General features: G+C 43.1%; 1 protein-coding gene across 6 annotated transcripts in view; it reads left to right on the top strand.

Moving 5' to 3' along the window:
* LOC311439579 (uncharacterized protein) overlaps positions 1–14,959 on the top strand; it is a 377,995-nt gene that overhangs the window by 307,911 nt on the left and 55,125 nt on the right. Inside the window, exon 6 of one of the 6 annotated variants that reach the window (XM_084525450.1) lies at positions 9,463–9,508. The exons of the other annotated variants lie outside the window; for them this stretch is intronic. Within the exon in view, the coding sequence (XP_084381576.1) occupies positions 9,463–9,508 (46 nt within the window). The remainder of the gene's footprint in view (positions 1–9,462; positions 9,509–14,959) is intronic. 6 annotated transcript variants of the gene reach the window in all.

Genomic DNA, 14,959 nt, shown 5'->3' with positions numbered 1-14,959 from the left:
GAAGGGTGCAGGAACAGTTCACAAGTGTAATATGTACCTGACGAGGTGGAGTGCAATGCATAGTGACCGTCCTTCTGTAGCTCAGGCAAGTCCTGACTGAGTCTCTGTTTGCTGATATTAGCCCTCTGTCAGAAAACTGTGACTTAACTCCAGGAATTCAGCTAGAGATGGCGTTGTAGAAAAGGTGAAAACTCTCAGGTTTCAAAACAAATGGACAGGAAGATCTTTAAATGTATGACATAGGTCTAATAAAAATATTATTATTGTACACCAAGACTTTACAAACAATATGGCAACAGAAGTTTTAACGGGGAACATTTAAGGGGGAAAGAAGCAGCGTGTGCTGAGTGATGGCTAGCTACGTACTTATAATGCTCCCTAGCAGCTCTCTGCTGTGTCTGTGTCTGTGCAGCTCAAATTGATTAATCACCTGCTCAGATGCACCATGAAGTTTTAGAGTTTTTCCCTTGGTGGATGTCTGGAACATGGAGGGGGGAAGAGGCAATTTACAAACAAGGCCAAGGGAACCTGAATAGCTGTTATGATTTAAAACCAGGCATTTACTGATAAAAGCTGCCTCCTCTCTTTCAAGTACTTTGATTGCAGAGGATTGAGGGGGCTGACTGCAGCATGCCCTCCCTTACTGCCTTCCCTCAACCAGGACACAGCAGTCCTGTGAGCCACCGAGTGTTTCTTGGCAGGACAGGTAATTGCAGAGAGTGGTAATTTATTAAATGATGCACTTTCATATTTAAAACTTATTCTGAAAGATTAAAAAAAAAAAAAAAAAGAAACAAAGAAAAACTCCTCAGCTGGTGTAAAACAGTAGTTCCCCTGATTTCATTAGAACAATGCTAATGCAGGCCAAGCAAAACAGCCGAAAAGCTGAGAGAAGATACCTCAAGGAAGGTGGATCCAATCCAGGTTTAGCCCTGATAAGGAAGCCAAGCGCTTTGTGGAGACAGCTAGGCAAAGACACAAAACTTCAATATTTTCCAGATGTCACGAAGGGAAACACGTCTGTGTGCTGGAGTCCAGGACGTGCCCCTGTCCTGAAGGCCAGCGCCTAGACCTTGCTCGTAAGCCGCCTTCTTCATCCTCTTGTTCACTGGGACTCTCACGTGAGAAGTCTAATTTTAAGTGCACCCCTGACATTTTCTCCCTTGGTAATAATTTGACATTTTCCACATCTTATTACTTATGAAACCTGACATCATGTCAGTCTTCCAGCATGAACTTTCAGCCACTTCAGTTTTCTTCCGACTTAATTACAGCCATGATTGAGGGAAAATTGTTAGCTGCTCTTGTCCAGCTAGGCCACTGATGGGTGGATTATGACATATGCAGATCCAAATCGTGTTTCTGAATTTATTGATGTATTAATACAAGGCCACCAATGGAGGTATACAGACTTATATATATACTTGAATGCCTATGAATGTATGTAAATGTTTTGCAGTATGCACATCTGTGACGGTAAAACAGTATTTAATTGTCATGTTTTGCAGGGACTTTCAGCACTGAATCAGTATTAATGAAATTGCATTATTTGTAGAGTGCACGCACTGTTCAGGCTATTTTCTTTTCACTTCTGTTATGCTGAAAACTTCAATACCTATATGCATCTGGACTTAAAGGAAGACAAGTAGTTTGCAGCTCAAACTGCTTGCCCGTGGCTTTGTTACCCCTTTGCAGGAGCTAGATTTCCTGATAGAAAAGCATGCCCTAAAATAAAAGTGAAAGTGGGAAATAAAAAATAATTTCCATATGAGTAATTTTTAACAGATCATTTAATGACTTGACTTTGATACTTTGACAGAATGAAAGAAAGAAGGAAAAAAAACAGCCCTGTTGCAGTTGTGTGTTCTCTATAATTTCAGTCTTTGCACCTGCAGCTACTGCTGTTGGCTGTTTGGAAAGAATTAAGTAGTAATGAGTCGAAAGACATGATTTGTATCTTGTGTCTGGCTGAGTTTGTCTGTCTGATTGCAAGGCTGTATGGAGAAAAACGTGCGTAGCGATAAGTCATGGTGCTTCTCTGTGGAAAAGGTCAAGGAAATGTTGAGGAGCTCCCAAGGATAAATGCCAGCGCCCAGGGAAGCGCTGATGTAGGTGATGCTGGTGGAGCGTAGTCCTGTCCTGCTCCCATTCCTGGGCGAGATGCCAGTGGCTTGGGGACCCCTCAGCAGAGCTCCAGGGCACCTGGAGGAGCAGCAGGGCTGGGGCCGTGCTGTGCCCCCTGCCCTGAGCCTCAGACCCCAGGTACTGCCCAGGGAAGGTGTGAGCCCTCCCAGCAGGTGCAGGGTAGCGTACGGCACTGCATGGAGCTCGTTCACAGAGAATGCAAATCCTGGTGGATTCATTTCCCAGGATAGATGCCTTATTCTGCTGATTGGGGATTTTTAGAAGTTACTCCATGCTCCGTTCTGACGCGGTGACACATCTCTGCTGGCCACAGAAGCGAAACATCGAACGCTGCTCGGTGTTCAGCTGGGTCAGGGAGCTGGCAAGGGAACCTCCGAGTTCAGGGACAGGCTGCTTCGCTGCCCGTCTGCTGCATGGCAGCGTGCCTGCTTCTGCAGCCTCCGTGCTGCTAAAGAGGGGTGTGTGCTGCCCGTGGAAATGGCAGCTGGTTTGCCTTGTACAGATGCAAGTGTTTCTCAGCAAGTTTGGGTTGAGTTCCTTTATATCTGAGCGTGTGTGTATATGTATTTCTGTGCTGTACATACACGTGCATGTGTAGGCAAATAACCCTATTGTTTCTTTCAAATATAAATTGTTCCCATTGTTTGGTTCCTACTCTATTTGCATTCTTCAAATTCATGAGACTGTAGGTCCTTGCATCTCTCTGCCCTTCACTTGTAGCCATCGGGGCAGTGAGCAAGGTTCATTGCCTGCACTTCGAGCTGGAGGTGGCAGCTCCGGTCCGCAGCCAGCAGGCTCCTGGCTTCTCCGGGAAGACACCCTGTCCGTGCGGAAACTGCACCGGAGAGAGGAACAGAACCTCTGAGATTTCAGCTTCTGTGAGCTGCCGTGATGGTGGTGGGCACGGCAGAAATCCATGCATTGCTATTGCTACCGTGTGAAAAAGCTGCTTTGAAACCATTGAGCTTCAGAATCCAACTTTTGTGTAGAAATAACACTTGAGAAATTCAGGGCTTTAATGCTGACTCTTCTGTACAATAGACAATGTTCTGACTCCCCTAGTGACTGAACAGAAGTTACACTGAATTTTTCCCCTACTACCATCATTCACTTTTCATCTAAAAATGTCAACTAAGTTTCAGAGTGAAGTCTGAATTTATCTGGTCAAATTAACCTTCTCTATAGTCTTAAAGCAAGACCTGACCTTTGCTGAGGTATATCTTACATCAAATGCTTTAAGGAAATCTTCAGAACCTAAAGATTGCTTTGAAAGAGAGTTGCTGTCTTCAAATTAGGAACAGTGTTTAATGTATACAGAACTTGATTTTTTTTCAAAATACAGAAGGAAAAAAAAGATATTTTCCTTGAGTCCCAAAGCAGAACCCTCAGACCAAGCCCCACTGTTTCTATCAGAACTAAAAAATCAAACTGTGAATCAAATTTTCCATCTTACATGATTGAGATGTTATGCACTAAATTTCAATTGGAAGCATATAGTTTTCACCTATATCTGCGAAAAATGAAGCCTGACTATGATTTGACTTCTTGACTCAGCATTTTTGGAAGAAAGGGAATGCCTTACATGTCTTAGAGAATCAAAATAAGAAAAAACATAAATAACTTCCATGGTTTTTGATGACTGAGCCCAATCTGTCCCAAGCTCACTGCTTGACTGTACTTTATACAGCAAATGAAAAGGGAAAGCATTGTTAAAAATGGTAATGAAGCTAAATCTGGTACATTTACATTATTTTTTTTAGTTACTGTAATGCTTGGGGCGGAATTGCTACTTGCCCAAGTGGATACACCTTCAAGGACAATTTGATGCTTTGCCCTTTTTGGTCTGAAATCTGAGTAACTGTTGACTCTTGATTTACCTTTATCAGTATTATATATTGTGGGAGATTAATAAGGAAGAGGTGCTAAAGATCAGATGCAAGAATTCAGAATAAACCTTACACACTTGTCCTAAAATTGTTGGATTTCCAAATTCTCCTGTGCTCTTAAACAACTGTCCCGCTTTTCTCCTCCACTCTACAAGGGACTGTTTGCAAAAACCCATGAGCGTAGAAATACGTACACAGAGCAGGGCCCTGCTCTGCTAAGAGTTCCACAGTACGTGGGGCATTTCCCTTATGCTGCAGATCTTGACTAGATGGTTATTTCAGCAACTTATAGCAGAGGGGATGGTTCTGAAGTTTAATTTTCCCTGTGAAAATCTCAGTTGGAAGTGTATGCCACAAAGCAGCAATTAGCAATGATCTAAGGAACCTGGAAGAATGTGTTTTCACATATTAATCAAATAAACTTTACTACAACTACAAAGCAGCCTTGGGAAGTGGCTAGTATAACTGAAGAAAGGATTCTCCCTAGGGGAATAATGCAGGTACTGCTAGACCTCGTTACCTCTTCCCTTCCTGCTGCTCGGATGGGTTGCATGCATAACAAACCTACACGTCACACATGCAGCAGAAGTGTGCCTGTTTCTTCTCCGAGCTCGTGTGGCTTTTGGTGAAGACTTAGGGTAGCAGAACACTTACAGGGACTGGCATAAAAGTGTGTGTGGGTGTTATAAAAGGCTCTTAAAAGAGTCCCTCTTGTTCTCTTTCAAGGTAAGAAAAACAGATTGGCTTTTGGTGGTTTATTTTTACTAGTAGTACATGGGGATCTTGAAGGTCAAAGTAGAGTTTGTCTGTGGTGCAATGCAAAGCAGCAAGGAGGAGTAATCATTACCAGTTTTTAGTATCAATTTGGAATCTAGGTACCACCGAGATGGGCAGGGAATCATAAAGAAATGAGCATCTGTTCAGCTTGCAGTGAAGCTAAGCAATTTTACTCCTCTGGCACAGATTTATTTATACCAAGTGAAGCACTGAAACCAAATGTTGGCTTAGCCTCATTCTCTCTCTCTCTCTCTCTCTCTCATTTTCAATCCGGTGTCATCAGAACTGTTTTGTTTTGTTTCAATTGTAAGTTAATGTCCCATTTTCATTTTTGGCATTGTGGAGAATTGTTTTCTCCAGGTAAAAACTGGCAGTTAGCAAGGGTTCAATTGAAAACTGGAGAGAAACTGTGTGAAAATTCAGAAGCTGGCCTGAATGTCGTAAACTTCTCTCACCACTATCCTGCAGGAAAATAAAGTGGAGCTGTGCTTGCATTTCCAAGTGCTTCTGTACGTGAACTCTAAAGCCCAAGGTGGATTCCAAAAGCATAGTTTTTGATCAACTTTAAAAAAGAAAAGCAGCTGTGTTTCATACCAAAAAAAAGTCCCCCAAGCTTAAATGCCTTGGTTTAAAAGTAGGCTGTTTTGGATCTGTCTATAGCCTAAGGATTGCAATGGAAAGACTCAAAGGTCTTAATGAAAATTTGATCATCATCTCCTGAGGGCAAGGTTTTGTGTGAGATTTCAGCTATGCCCGTCTCTTTGGGTTGGAACATTCCTTTACAGCTGCATTTCAGCTCCCAGCCAGAACAAAAATGAAACCATAACTTACTTTTTCTGCAGGCTCATTAAAATTGAACTAAATTTTGAGAACATTACACTGTAGCTCCATACTTCATAATAAACTGTTTATTTTTTCCCCGTATAAATGAGTGTGAACCATTAAGCTTTCAACAACAGCACCTAAAATAATGAGGAACACATTTTTATAATGAGGGTAATTGTAATTGCAGAATTTTCCAAGTGATGCAGTAAATTTTCTCTCAGCTGTAAGATTGGACTTTCTCTCAAATAGATGCTTTAGTTTATTTTTCAGTTATTGAACTTATTACAAAAGTCACTGAGTGAAGTTTGGTGGCCCAAATTTTCCAGATCAAATTGAGTGAGGCTTCTCCTGTGCCTGAAATCTTTGAGTCTTTGAATGAATCATTAACCTCATCGTTGAAATCTATTGCATGTTTTTCATTTTTGACATCCATTTATTTAATCCATATATGTACCACGTGTATATGTACCATGGTATTGGCAATTAGTGTGCTCTAAGAAGTATTTATAATGATAGAAGAAGAATCAAAACTTTGATGAAAAAAATGAATTGACTTCTTGTATGTGTTTCTAAGGATGTTTGATTTCCCTGCTGAGGTCAGGGCACATAAGTGATTGTGCAGCATTTGGTGCTTCGAGTTAGTAGCCTTTCTGTTCCAAACTCCACCGCCAAACCCTAACGAATGACCCTCCGGGGCCTGACTGCATTGCAAGGGACCCAAACAAACCTTCCACTTTCACTCCAGGTGGCATTTCTCCTCGCTTTTTCCTCAGCTTTTAGGAAGGTACACGTATGGGGCTTAGCTGCTCAGGCTGAGAGGCGGATTGATTTGTTTGTACGTCAGTTTACCAAAGCAAACAGAATGGACTTCGAGAGAAGGGATCTCAGAGAGAGGCGAGGAGGTGATGAAAAGCCCTAAGTGATGATTCATAAACTGATGTGGTGATTTATGTAAGGGCTTCCACCCCCCATGCCCGTCTACCCACCGGAGTTCAAAGAAGGTTTTGCTTTGAACCAGCTCATCCCATAAAATATGCATCAGGATCCAGGGAAACATTTACTTAATTAACTGTCACTATGCTGAGACAAAACAAAAGCGCCTCTTCTATCAAAATATGCCAGAAAATAAGGATAATACCACAACAAAGTAATTGTGTCAAGGATGTGAGCTTTGCACAGAGTTCTCCTGAATACAGGTTTGCTTTTTTCCTGTTTGACTGCCTTACCTATAGTGTCGAGCAGTCAAAGAACAGCGCCAGGGTCCCAGGCAAGTGGTGTCCATTTCCAGCAGACAGCAGCCCAGCACACCATGATTAGCGCTCCCGGAGTCAGGGCTTAGCAATTTGGACCACTAATGTGTTTTTGGGCTGCCAGTTGTGCTATGTGCATTAGTCTGAGTGTCATCCCCTTTAATGTCACTTTTAAATGTTTAATAATCTGATTGTGATAAATGGCCTGGACATTTATCTCCTTCCTCACGGAGCAGGATCCCATTAGTGAATGCAGTAATTTCAGGAGGGCCAGGCTTCCTTGCCAGAGTTCAGCTCCAATTTACCACGGGGGCCATTTCTCTCCATATCTTCTGCCCCTACCGGAGGGGCCGTAAGGGGCCATTCCTCCGTCATCAGATGGAGGACAAGATGCCAAATATTGGTGCAAAACCCACTTCTGGTTGAAGGATCCCCAGCAGCCCTAAGGAGCTTCAATGCAGCCACCCGTTTGCTTTCCCTGCCTCTCTGGACGTGCAGGAATTCACCTTCATGATTCATGGCTGAGGGACAAATGTATTTTTCCTTCGGAAAGACACCGCTTTCTGCTTGTCTCACTGAAGCAAAAAATTCATTTAAATCAACAGGGAGATTTCAAGTAAATTAGATACAGCTTGTAGGTGTGTCTCACAAGATGGCACTGTAAAACTTCAGGAAAAGTTTTGCTACTTATGTAAATTATACTAAATTACTGTTGTGCTGTGTGACTTTTATCACCACTCCCCCATTTGTCCTAAAAATACCATTTTGCACATGTCTGGATTACAATGAGAATCCCTCTCATGCCGTAAGAACCTTCTTTCCCCCATGTGTTGCCATGCCCAGGCTTTTCCAAAGCCATAGCTCTAGGCTTGGAAAAATGGCTTGGGACAGGCACGTGGTGAAGGACACACCTGACACTCGTAGCAGACGCTTTGCTGAAACACGTGGATTTAGCTTGAAGGAATTACATCTGACAGCAGTGCTGGGCACATGGGCCTGCTCCGGGTGTGCCCTCTCCAGACCGTGGCGTTGGCTAAATTTGGCTTAATATCACATGCTTTTAACCAGGTGCTTTTTCCTCCTTGGCACCCGTGTTGAGCAGTGCAGTGAGATCCCTCGGCAGCACTCACCGACGCCTCTCCCAGGCAGCCCGTAGCTGCTGCTCCGATTGCCGAGGGGAGACACCACCAAAGAAAGCGGGGTTTGGCTGCCCCCTCCTCCCCTCCCTGCCTGCTGGGCACAGAGCAGCGCCCGCCAGCGGGGAGACATTTCGGAAATCACTGCTGGAGACACACAGCCGGGAGGCAAGAGACACAACGCCGTGCACAGCTTGGTTCCCCCAGGACATTCGGGGTACAAGTTGGATTCAGCCAGGCTTTATTTAGCTCTGCCCATTCTGTGCTGGCGGGTGCCTTGCTCTTTATTTTTGTTGCTAGCCTGCAGGGAGACAAACAGGTTGGAAGACATTTACAGAGAATATCAGAATGAATGTAACCCTTATTATTTTGGGCAAGCACAGTCTTACAGAGGGGAAGTGGTTAGCCTGAAGTCTTGCATTTCCCTCCCTTTTTCCTAAAAATGAAACATATGCAGCAAGGCTAGTGATCTTCCTCTGGTGAGAAAGTTATTGTCAGATTTCACTTTAAAGTCTGAGAGCCCTCAGAACATTGTGGCTGAATGCATCACAGCTATCTTTAGGCATCTTCTTGAGGTGTCTCAGCACCTAGGATGGCTTGGACGCCTTCTCTGGGTGCTGGCCCTTTCTAGAGGAGTCACCCTGGGTTTTATTCCTGCCTTTTCCTTGACTGTTGACATGAAACTGAATGCTTAACTGGCTTGTGCTGGGGCAACCTTGGCCTTTGCCATGTTTACTGTTAAGGGGTAACTGACAGTTTTATTCAGTTTTGGAGTGCTTTGTGGGTTTCTTGTTTTGTGTGCTCTGAGCATCTGTGCTAAAACAGCTACAGCTTTATTTGGGCCCAGTTTCAAACTTTTTTTTGTTTTGTTTTTTAATTGATGAACAGTAGTTCATGTCAAGCCAATTAGCTAGTTGTTAATCCATTTTAAAATTAAGATAAAAAGAGCAACCTTTTATGGCCTATTATGAACTAAATCATCTTCGGCATATCCTCATTAGTTACACCAGCATGTATTTTCCACAAGACCAAGGTTTGGAGGGCAATGTGGGGTGCGGTATGAGTCCACGTGCCTTATCTCAAATGTCATGGATCTGCTCCCACACAAATCGTTCTTTGCCTCACTCTTTGCTAGGGAAACACATGAGGCTGCAAAAAGAGGACGATATAAAAACCCAGCTGGGCAGGACAGCGTGACGGGTTCAGTATGGTGCAAAGAGCAGGGGCAGGAAGCAGCGACTGCCATGGCTCTTAGTGCACCCTGTGCCCCAGGGCATGGGCAGGTGACAGGTTACCCGGCAGCTCCCCCGTGCTGGGAATGTCCCTTTGGGTAAGGAACAGTGGTGTGTGTGCAAATATTTTGTATGAGCAAGCACTTACTGATGATGCTTTTAGACAAAAACAACTTTCCATCATTGACCTTCCTTTTTCTTTTTTTGACAGATACAAGTGACGCTGCCATTCACCTTCAAAACAGAAACATAATTAGGTAAGTCCTGGGAAATTCAAACACATGTATTAGATATGTATGCTTATGAACATATAGAGAGTTACGGGAAGCCTAGGGAAGTCATTGCCATTTCATGTCAATTTTATGTAGGTTGTATATGTCTGTTTTACTCCACTTTTTCCCCCAAATGATTGTTACCTTAGCAACTGCCAAGTCCTATACATACGCTTGCTCCAAGACGCAGAGCATAACTAAGGAAAGCACCAATGTTTAAGGAGTCTCCAGAAACACAATGTAAACTGAGGATATTTAATTCTTATAAATATTCACCTACATAAAAGATTCATTTGTTCTTCTGTGTTTTCTGAAACACCTTCTAACAGCCAGGCAGCCATAGCATCAGCTTTGTTGCTCTTCTTAAGGTTTCCTGATTCTTAGGAAAAAAAAAAAAAAAAAAAGTATTTTGTTAGTAATAGGGGAGATGGGTCACTGAGTGGTGTGCGTGCGTAGTGTTGGGATTGTGTTGAAGTGGACAAGTGGGGGCTAAGGCTCAGTGTGCCAGAAGGTTTGCATTCTCCAGTTGTGTCCATCTGAGATACGTTTTGATTCACACAGACTGTAACATATGGCATGGATGAGCAGGTTGGAATAAAACTCCAGTGAATTTTGAACCTATTACTAACCTCTCAAATCTGATTTTTCTGGTACAATTTGGAGATGAGTAGTTGGAAAACCAACTACCTTACTACCAATCTTTTGCTGTCTTGTTCTGCGTACAACTGTTAACTGTAAATGAGCGGTAACACTGCCTTTTATGTAGTAACTTACTATTCGTACGTTTTACGCTTGTCATGTTTGGTAACTCTTGGTCTCCCCACCCCCAGCATATACATTGGGCAATCGTTTATCTAAAGAAATGCATGTCGGTAAGAGATGTCAGAGGAGCACATTTCAGTTTGTTCAAAGCAGCTTGTCGGAGAGGCCAGCCTTTATGCTTGTTTTCCAGCTGATTTCCTGAGATGCAATCAGACAAATGATTTACCCAAGGTCACCCAGCAAGTTATTGGCTAAGCCAGGACTGTAAGATCCCTGTGATGTTCCTGTTTCACAAGCTTTTGCTTTGTTTGCTTGTACCATTCGTGTGCCGAAGTCCCAGTACAGTGATCTTCAAACTGAACATTATTAATATCAAAGAATTATTTTCTGTCCAGAGCCTTCATGTTTTTGTTTGTTTGTTTTGTTTTTAAACTCCAAATGTCTTCCTAGATCTGCTTTTAGCCCAACACTTGACTGGAAAAAAATCAATTCCTTCAGTTTAAATAACCTGGTGAATACACAGTGCGGGGGATATTTCTTAACTCATTTCATTCTAAATCCACCAGACAGCACTTCTGCAGGACATTATACCTGCAATACAAAGCGTGAGCCACTTAGAAGAAATAGGTGTCAGGAAATTACACCAAGTGGAATGAGTTTAATTTAAACTGATCTCAAATTGGATTTCCTATCCAGTGATGTAAAAGCATCAACTTCAGTCAATTTTCTGGAAGCCACATAGCCACATCAGTGGCCCTCCAGGGCAACCTCTTCTTGGGACTATTGCACGTTTTACCTGCAGTAAAGGCTCGGTCACACAGGTAAATAAGGAAGCAGGAAAGGGTAAGGCTTTTAATTTTTAACCTGTCTGAGCCACAGTCATCCCATCTGATGCTAGCCAAGGGAGGGGAGCACAACATGAAGTGAAGGCAGAGGAGGAAGAAAAGCATTAACATTCAAAGCTTCACTGCCTTAACTTTCTCTTACAGATTGCTCTGTCATAGGCAAAAAGTCAAAATCAGCATTTTAATAAAGAGCGTTGTGAAGAATTTGTTCCCCTTTCCTGCAGGTGAAACAGAATTGAGTCCTCCATTTCCAACAGCATTGTGGCATTCCAACACGAAGCTCAACCACAGTTTTATTTTACTGAAAAATAGCTTCAAAGTTACGGCAATCCTGTTATGTCTTATTCTCTTTCAATCTTCTGTCACTGTTTTTTTGAAAATACATTTCGTATCAAAATCCTTGGTGTGGTTAAAGATGTTAACAACATTTCATGGGCCTGCACACTCCCTTCTCAGCAGAGCGTAAAGGAATCTGAATCCTCAGAGCTCAGTCCTCAAATGGGCTGGGTGGGAATGCAGCCATTCTCATTAAAACAAATTAAAAAGAAAAAAAGAGAGAGAAAAAGTAGAGTCTGATAGCACTGATGGGCTTCATTGCTGGTGACTGCAATTCATTCAGTCTGTTTGAGGTATGCCAGAAGGTGCCAGGAGGTGAAGTACCTGTGCAAGGACATCAGGAGAGGTAAAGCCAGGAGAGAATAAAAGAGAAAGAATTGTGTGTTTCATTACATGTGAGGAAAGAGGCAGAAAAGGTCTAGTTTGACGCCTTGTATTCGGAAAGTGAACAGAGGACTATGAGCTGCAGCTGGAATTAATGCAAAAGGAGATGTCTAGCCACATTGTTTCAAGGAAAAGAAAAAAAAAAAGTTGTTGTTGTTGTGTTTTTTTTTCAGTTGGCAAAACCATGGCAGGAAAAAAACATTTAATATATTTTTTTTTCAGTTCTGACTACAGGACACCCTTAACGGTGTGAAATACAGAAATCCACATAGTATATTCTTTCCCTTTCTCTACTAATGGTCTGTAAAATACAGCTTTTCAAGCAAGAGGTAAAAGGCAGAAGCTGTACCCTAATATATAACCAGGCCACACCTAACTGAATTAGTGAGTTTTCTTGGGTAGATAATAGCAGGAGGCCAGGGTGCCATACTGAGGCAGTGATTAACCTTGCTAACAAACTAATTAGCCTGCTTATGCACCCTGTGTTGTTTCACACTCCTCTACCTGATAAAGACATTTAAAAAATAATAATATTGCCATGGGACAGAAGAGCACTAATCCTCCTTAGCTTGCCAAGCTCCAGTTTGTTTGTAGTCCATCTCACTTAGATTTTCTTTTTATTCAGCCAGACACAAATAGTCTTGGATTTATTTTCTACCTTCAGTTTTTAGGTGCTTCTTGGAAATCAATAAGATGTAATGATTAAGAGAGAGGACTATAAGCTAGCAAATATCAGATATCTCAATGAGAAGCTTCAGAAGAAATTACTTAATCTCTTTGGCATTCCCATTCACACAGTGAGGATGAGAACAGCTTACTGACTTACAGAACTATGTAAGGGTTAATATTTGCCAAACTTTTGAACATATTTAAATGTAGACTATGGGGAAGAATAAATTTATGTTGTTATTAATGGATGAACTAAGCACTGTGACAGTAGCACTGTGTTAGCAGAATGATTTGAATACATATGACTATAATGTATATTTATTGAAAGTGTTTTTCAAAGGTAGCTGCTAGCTCCTGAAATGAAAGGTGCTGGTCTTAAGTCGTTATTATCATCACTGAAGAACTTCTTGTAGCGTGCTGTGCTTCTGGAGGGGCACGCACAGGCTGAATGTTGTAGGTTGTAGAGTCTGCGTTGGGCTGAAGCCAGAGAAGCGCGGGTGCTTTCTCTTCCTGCTGGAACAATGAAGCATCCTGGTGCAAATAGAGCGGCTGTCATTTAGGGGGGGCTTTTTGTGGAAACAGACTTGGTGCAATAATCTGTGGATTCGGTGATCTCAGGCACTCACATGAGTAGTTCTTCCAGAGGAATGGAAGGAGAACTTCCCGGTGCCATAATCAGGGCTTTTCTGTAACCTGCCTTTAGGGTCATCACAGTTTATGTCAGTAGCAACACGGAAGAAAAGAGATGAAAGGAAAACAAGATTTAACTTAAGCCCAAAACAAAAACCAATCCATATTCAGCTGTTGTACATGAAGCCTTTCTTTCAGGTTGGGAGAAGCCCACACCCTCCTCTTGTCCCACAGCTAAGGCTTCATTGAGGGCTTAAGGTGCAAAAGAGGCATCTTGAGCCCAGCTTCCCTCCCGTTCCCCTTCCAGCCCTCAGCCCTCGCTGAGCAGTTGTGCTGTCATTCACCAGTGCCAGAGGATGACAATTAACAGCTCTCTGCAGTACCCTGAGTTGATGCTACTTCTGAACTGCGGTCCTTTGTGCAGCCAAAGTGCAATAGGACAACCATTTCAAGTAGGGAAAGGGCAGAGATAAAACTTAACTTTGTATTCCTAAAGTGTCCGAAGAGCTGGACGGGAACTGAGAGGCTCCTGGGAAAGCAAAGCATCCCAAATTCATCAGTCCTCTTTGCAACCAAAGGGGCACAGGCTCAGCAGCCGCCGCGCTGTCTCGGCAGGGAGAAGGCTGCCAACCCGGCATTCCTAACACGAGTTGAGCACTGGCCCAACGGGCTGTCAGAGCAGCGCTAATGCAAGTGCGGATTAAAAACTTAAAAGGAATACAAAGACTTACAGGCTTTCTCCAGAGCCCATCTTTCCAAGGGAAAGACAGGCTTAAGCTGCTTTTAGGATGGTGATGATGTCACATCTCATGTCAGACATGACTCCAGCATCTAAGCTTTTTTATACCATGTTTGCAGACTTTTTTTTTTTTCACTTTCTGTTAACATGCTGGAAGAGAAAAACAAAGCAGAAACAAACAACCAAGCAGTAAATACATGAGGAAGAAAAAAAAAAGGGGGGGAGTAAGAAAAGAAGAGCTCAGGTATGGATGGGAATCATGCCACAGTGGGATTTATTAGCTGAGTCTGCTGACATTGGTTTTCTCTTTCTGCAACAATTGGTTTTCTCTTCCTCTGTAAACCCTTGCCTGAAGAAGTGTGGTTAAAGGCACCTCAGGTGATCTCCCAAGTCTTTGCCTGAGCAAGGCGTCAGGCTGGAGGTGTAAAGGTCCTGGAGGGCATGAAGCCCTGGCCACTGGCAGCAGTGAGGATTGTCCATTACATCGGGCCAGGCGGGCAAACACAGCTCCTCCTCTCCAGGGCTATTTGCCGCGGCTCCCACACGTCTGCCTCCACTTCTGGCCACGAGCCCTGGGCAGCAGGGAGCCAGCACAAGCTGCTCGGGGACAGGGAGTCAGAGCGGGGGCAGCGCTGGCATCCTGAGGAGGATATGCTCCAAAAGGAAGGGGAGAGAGAGAGGAGTACAGGAGTTATCCGCTCCAACGACTGCAGCAGGGATGGAAACAAGCAAAAACTAACATCTTAATGTATTCTAGGCCACTACTGCATGGTGGTACCATCGAGTATACAGCATGCAAGGCCGAAACAATGCTATGTAAAATTACCGACATCCATGGGATGAGCTCTGTGGGGAGGTCAGCAAATCCAGATGAAATTCATGCTGTACAAATCACTGTAAGAACTCGTGGCAGTTGGGGTGGGAGGGGATTATTGCTACTGTTTTTTGTAGAAATCTCCTTGTCTGTACCACATGTTAGCAGAGAAAAGTGAGAAACATCTATTCTTAGCCAAAGATTTCTTTTGTACATATGCATTCAAGCATTGCAATCTTCTAAACATTTCAGCTTTT

The sequence above is a fragment of the Aythya ferina genome, assembly GCF_964211825.1.
Source record: "Aythya ferina genome assembly, chromosome: 7".
In the NCBI taxonomy this organism is placed as follows: domain Eukaryota; kingdom Metazoa; phylum Chordata; class Aves; order Anseriformes; family Anatidae; genus Aythya; species Aythya ferina.
This window is presented reverse-complemented; position numbering and strand designations above follow the sequence as displayed.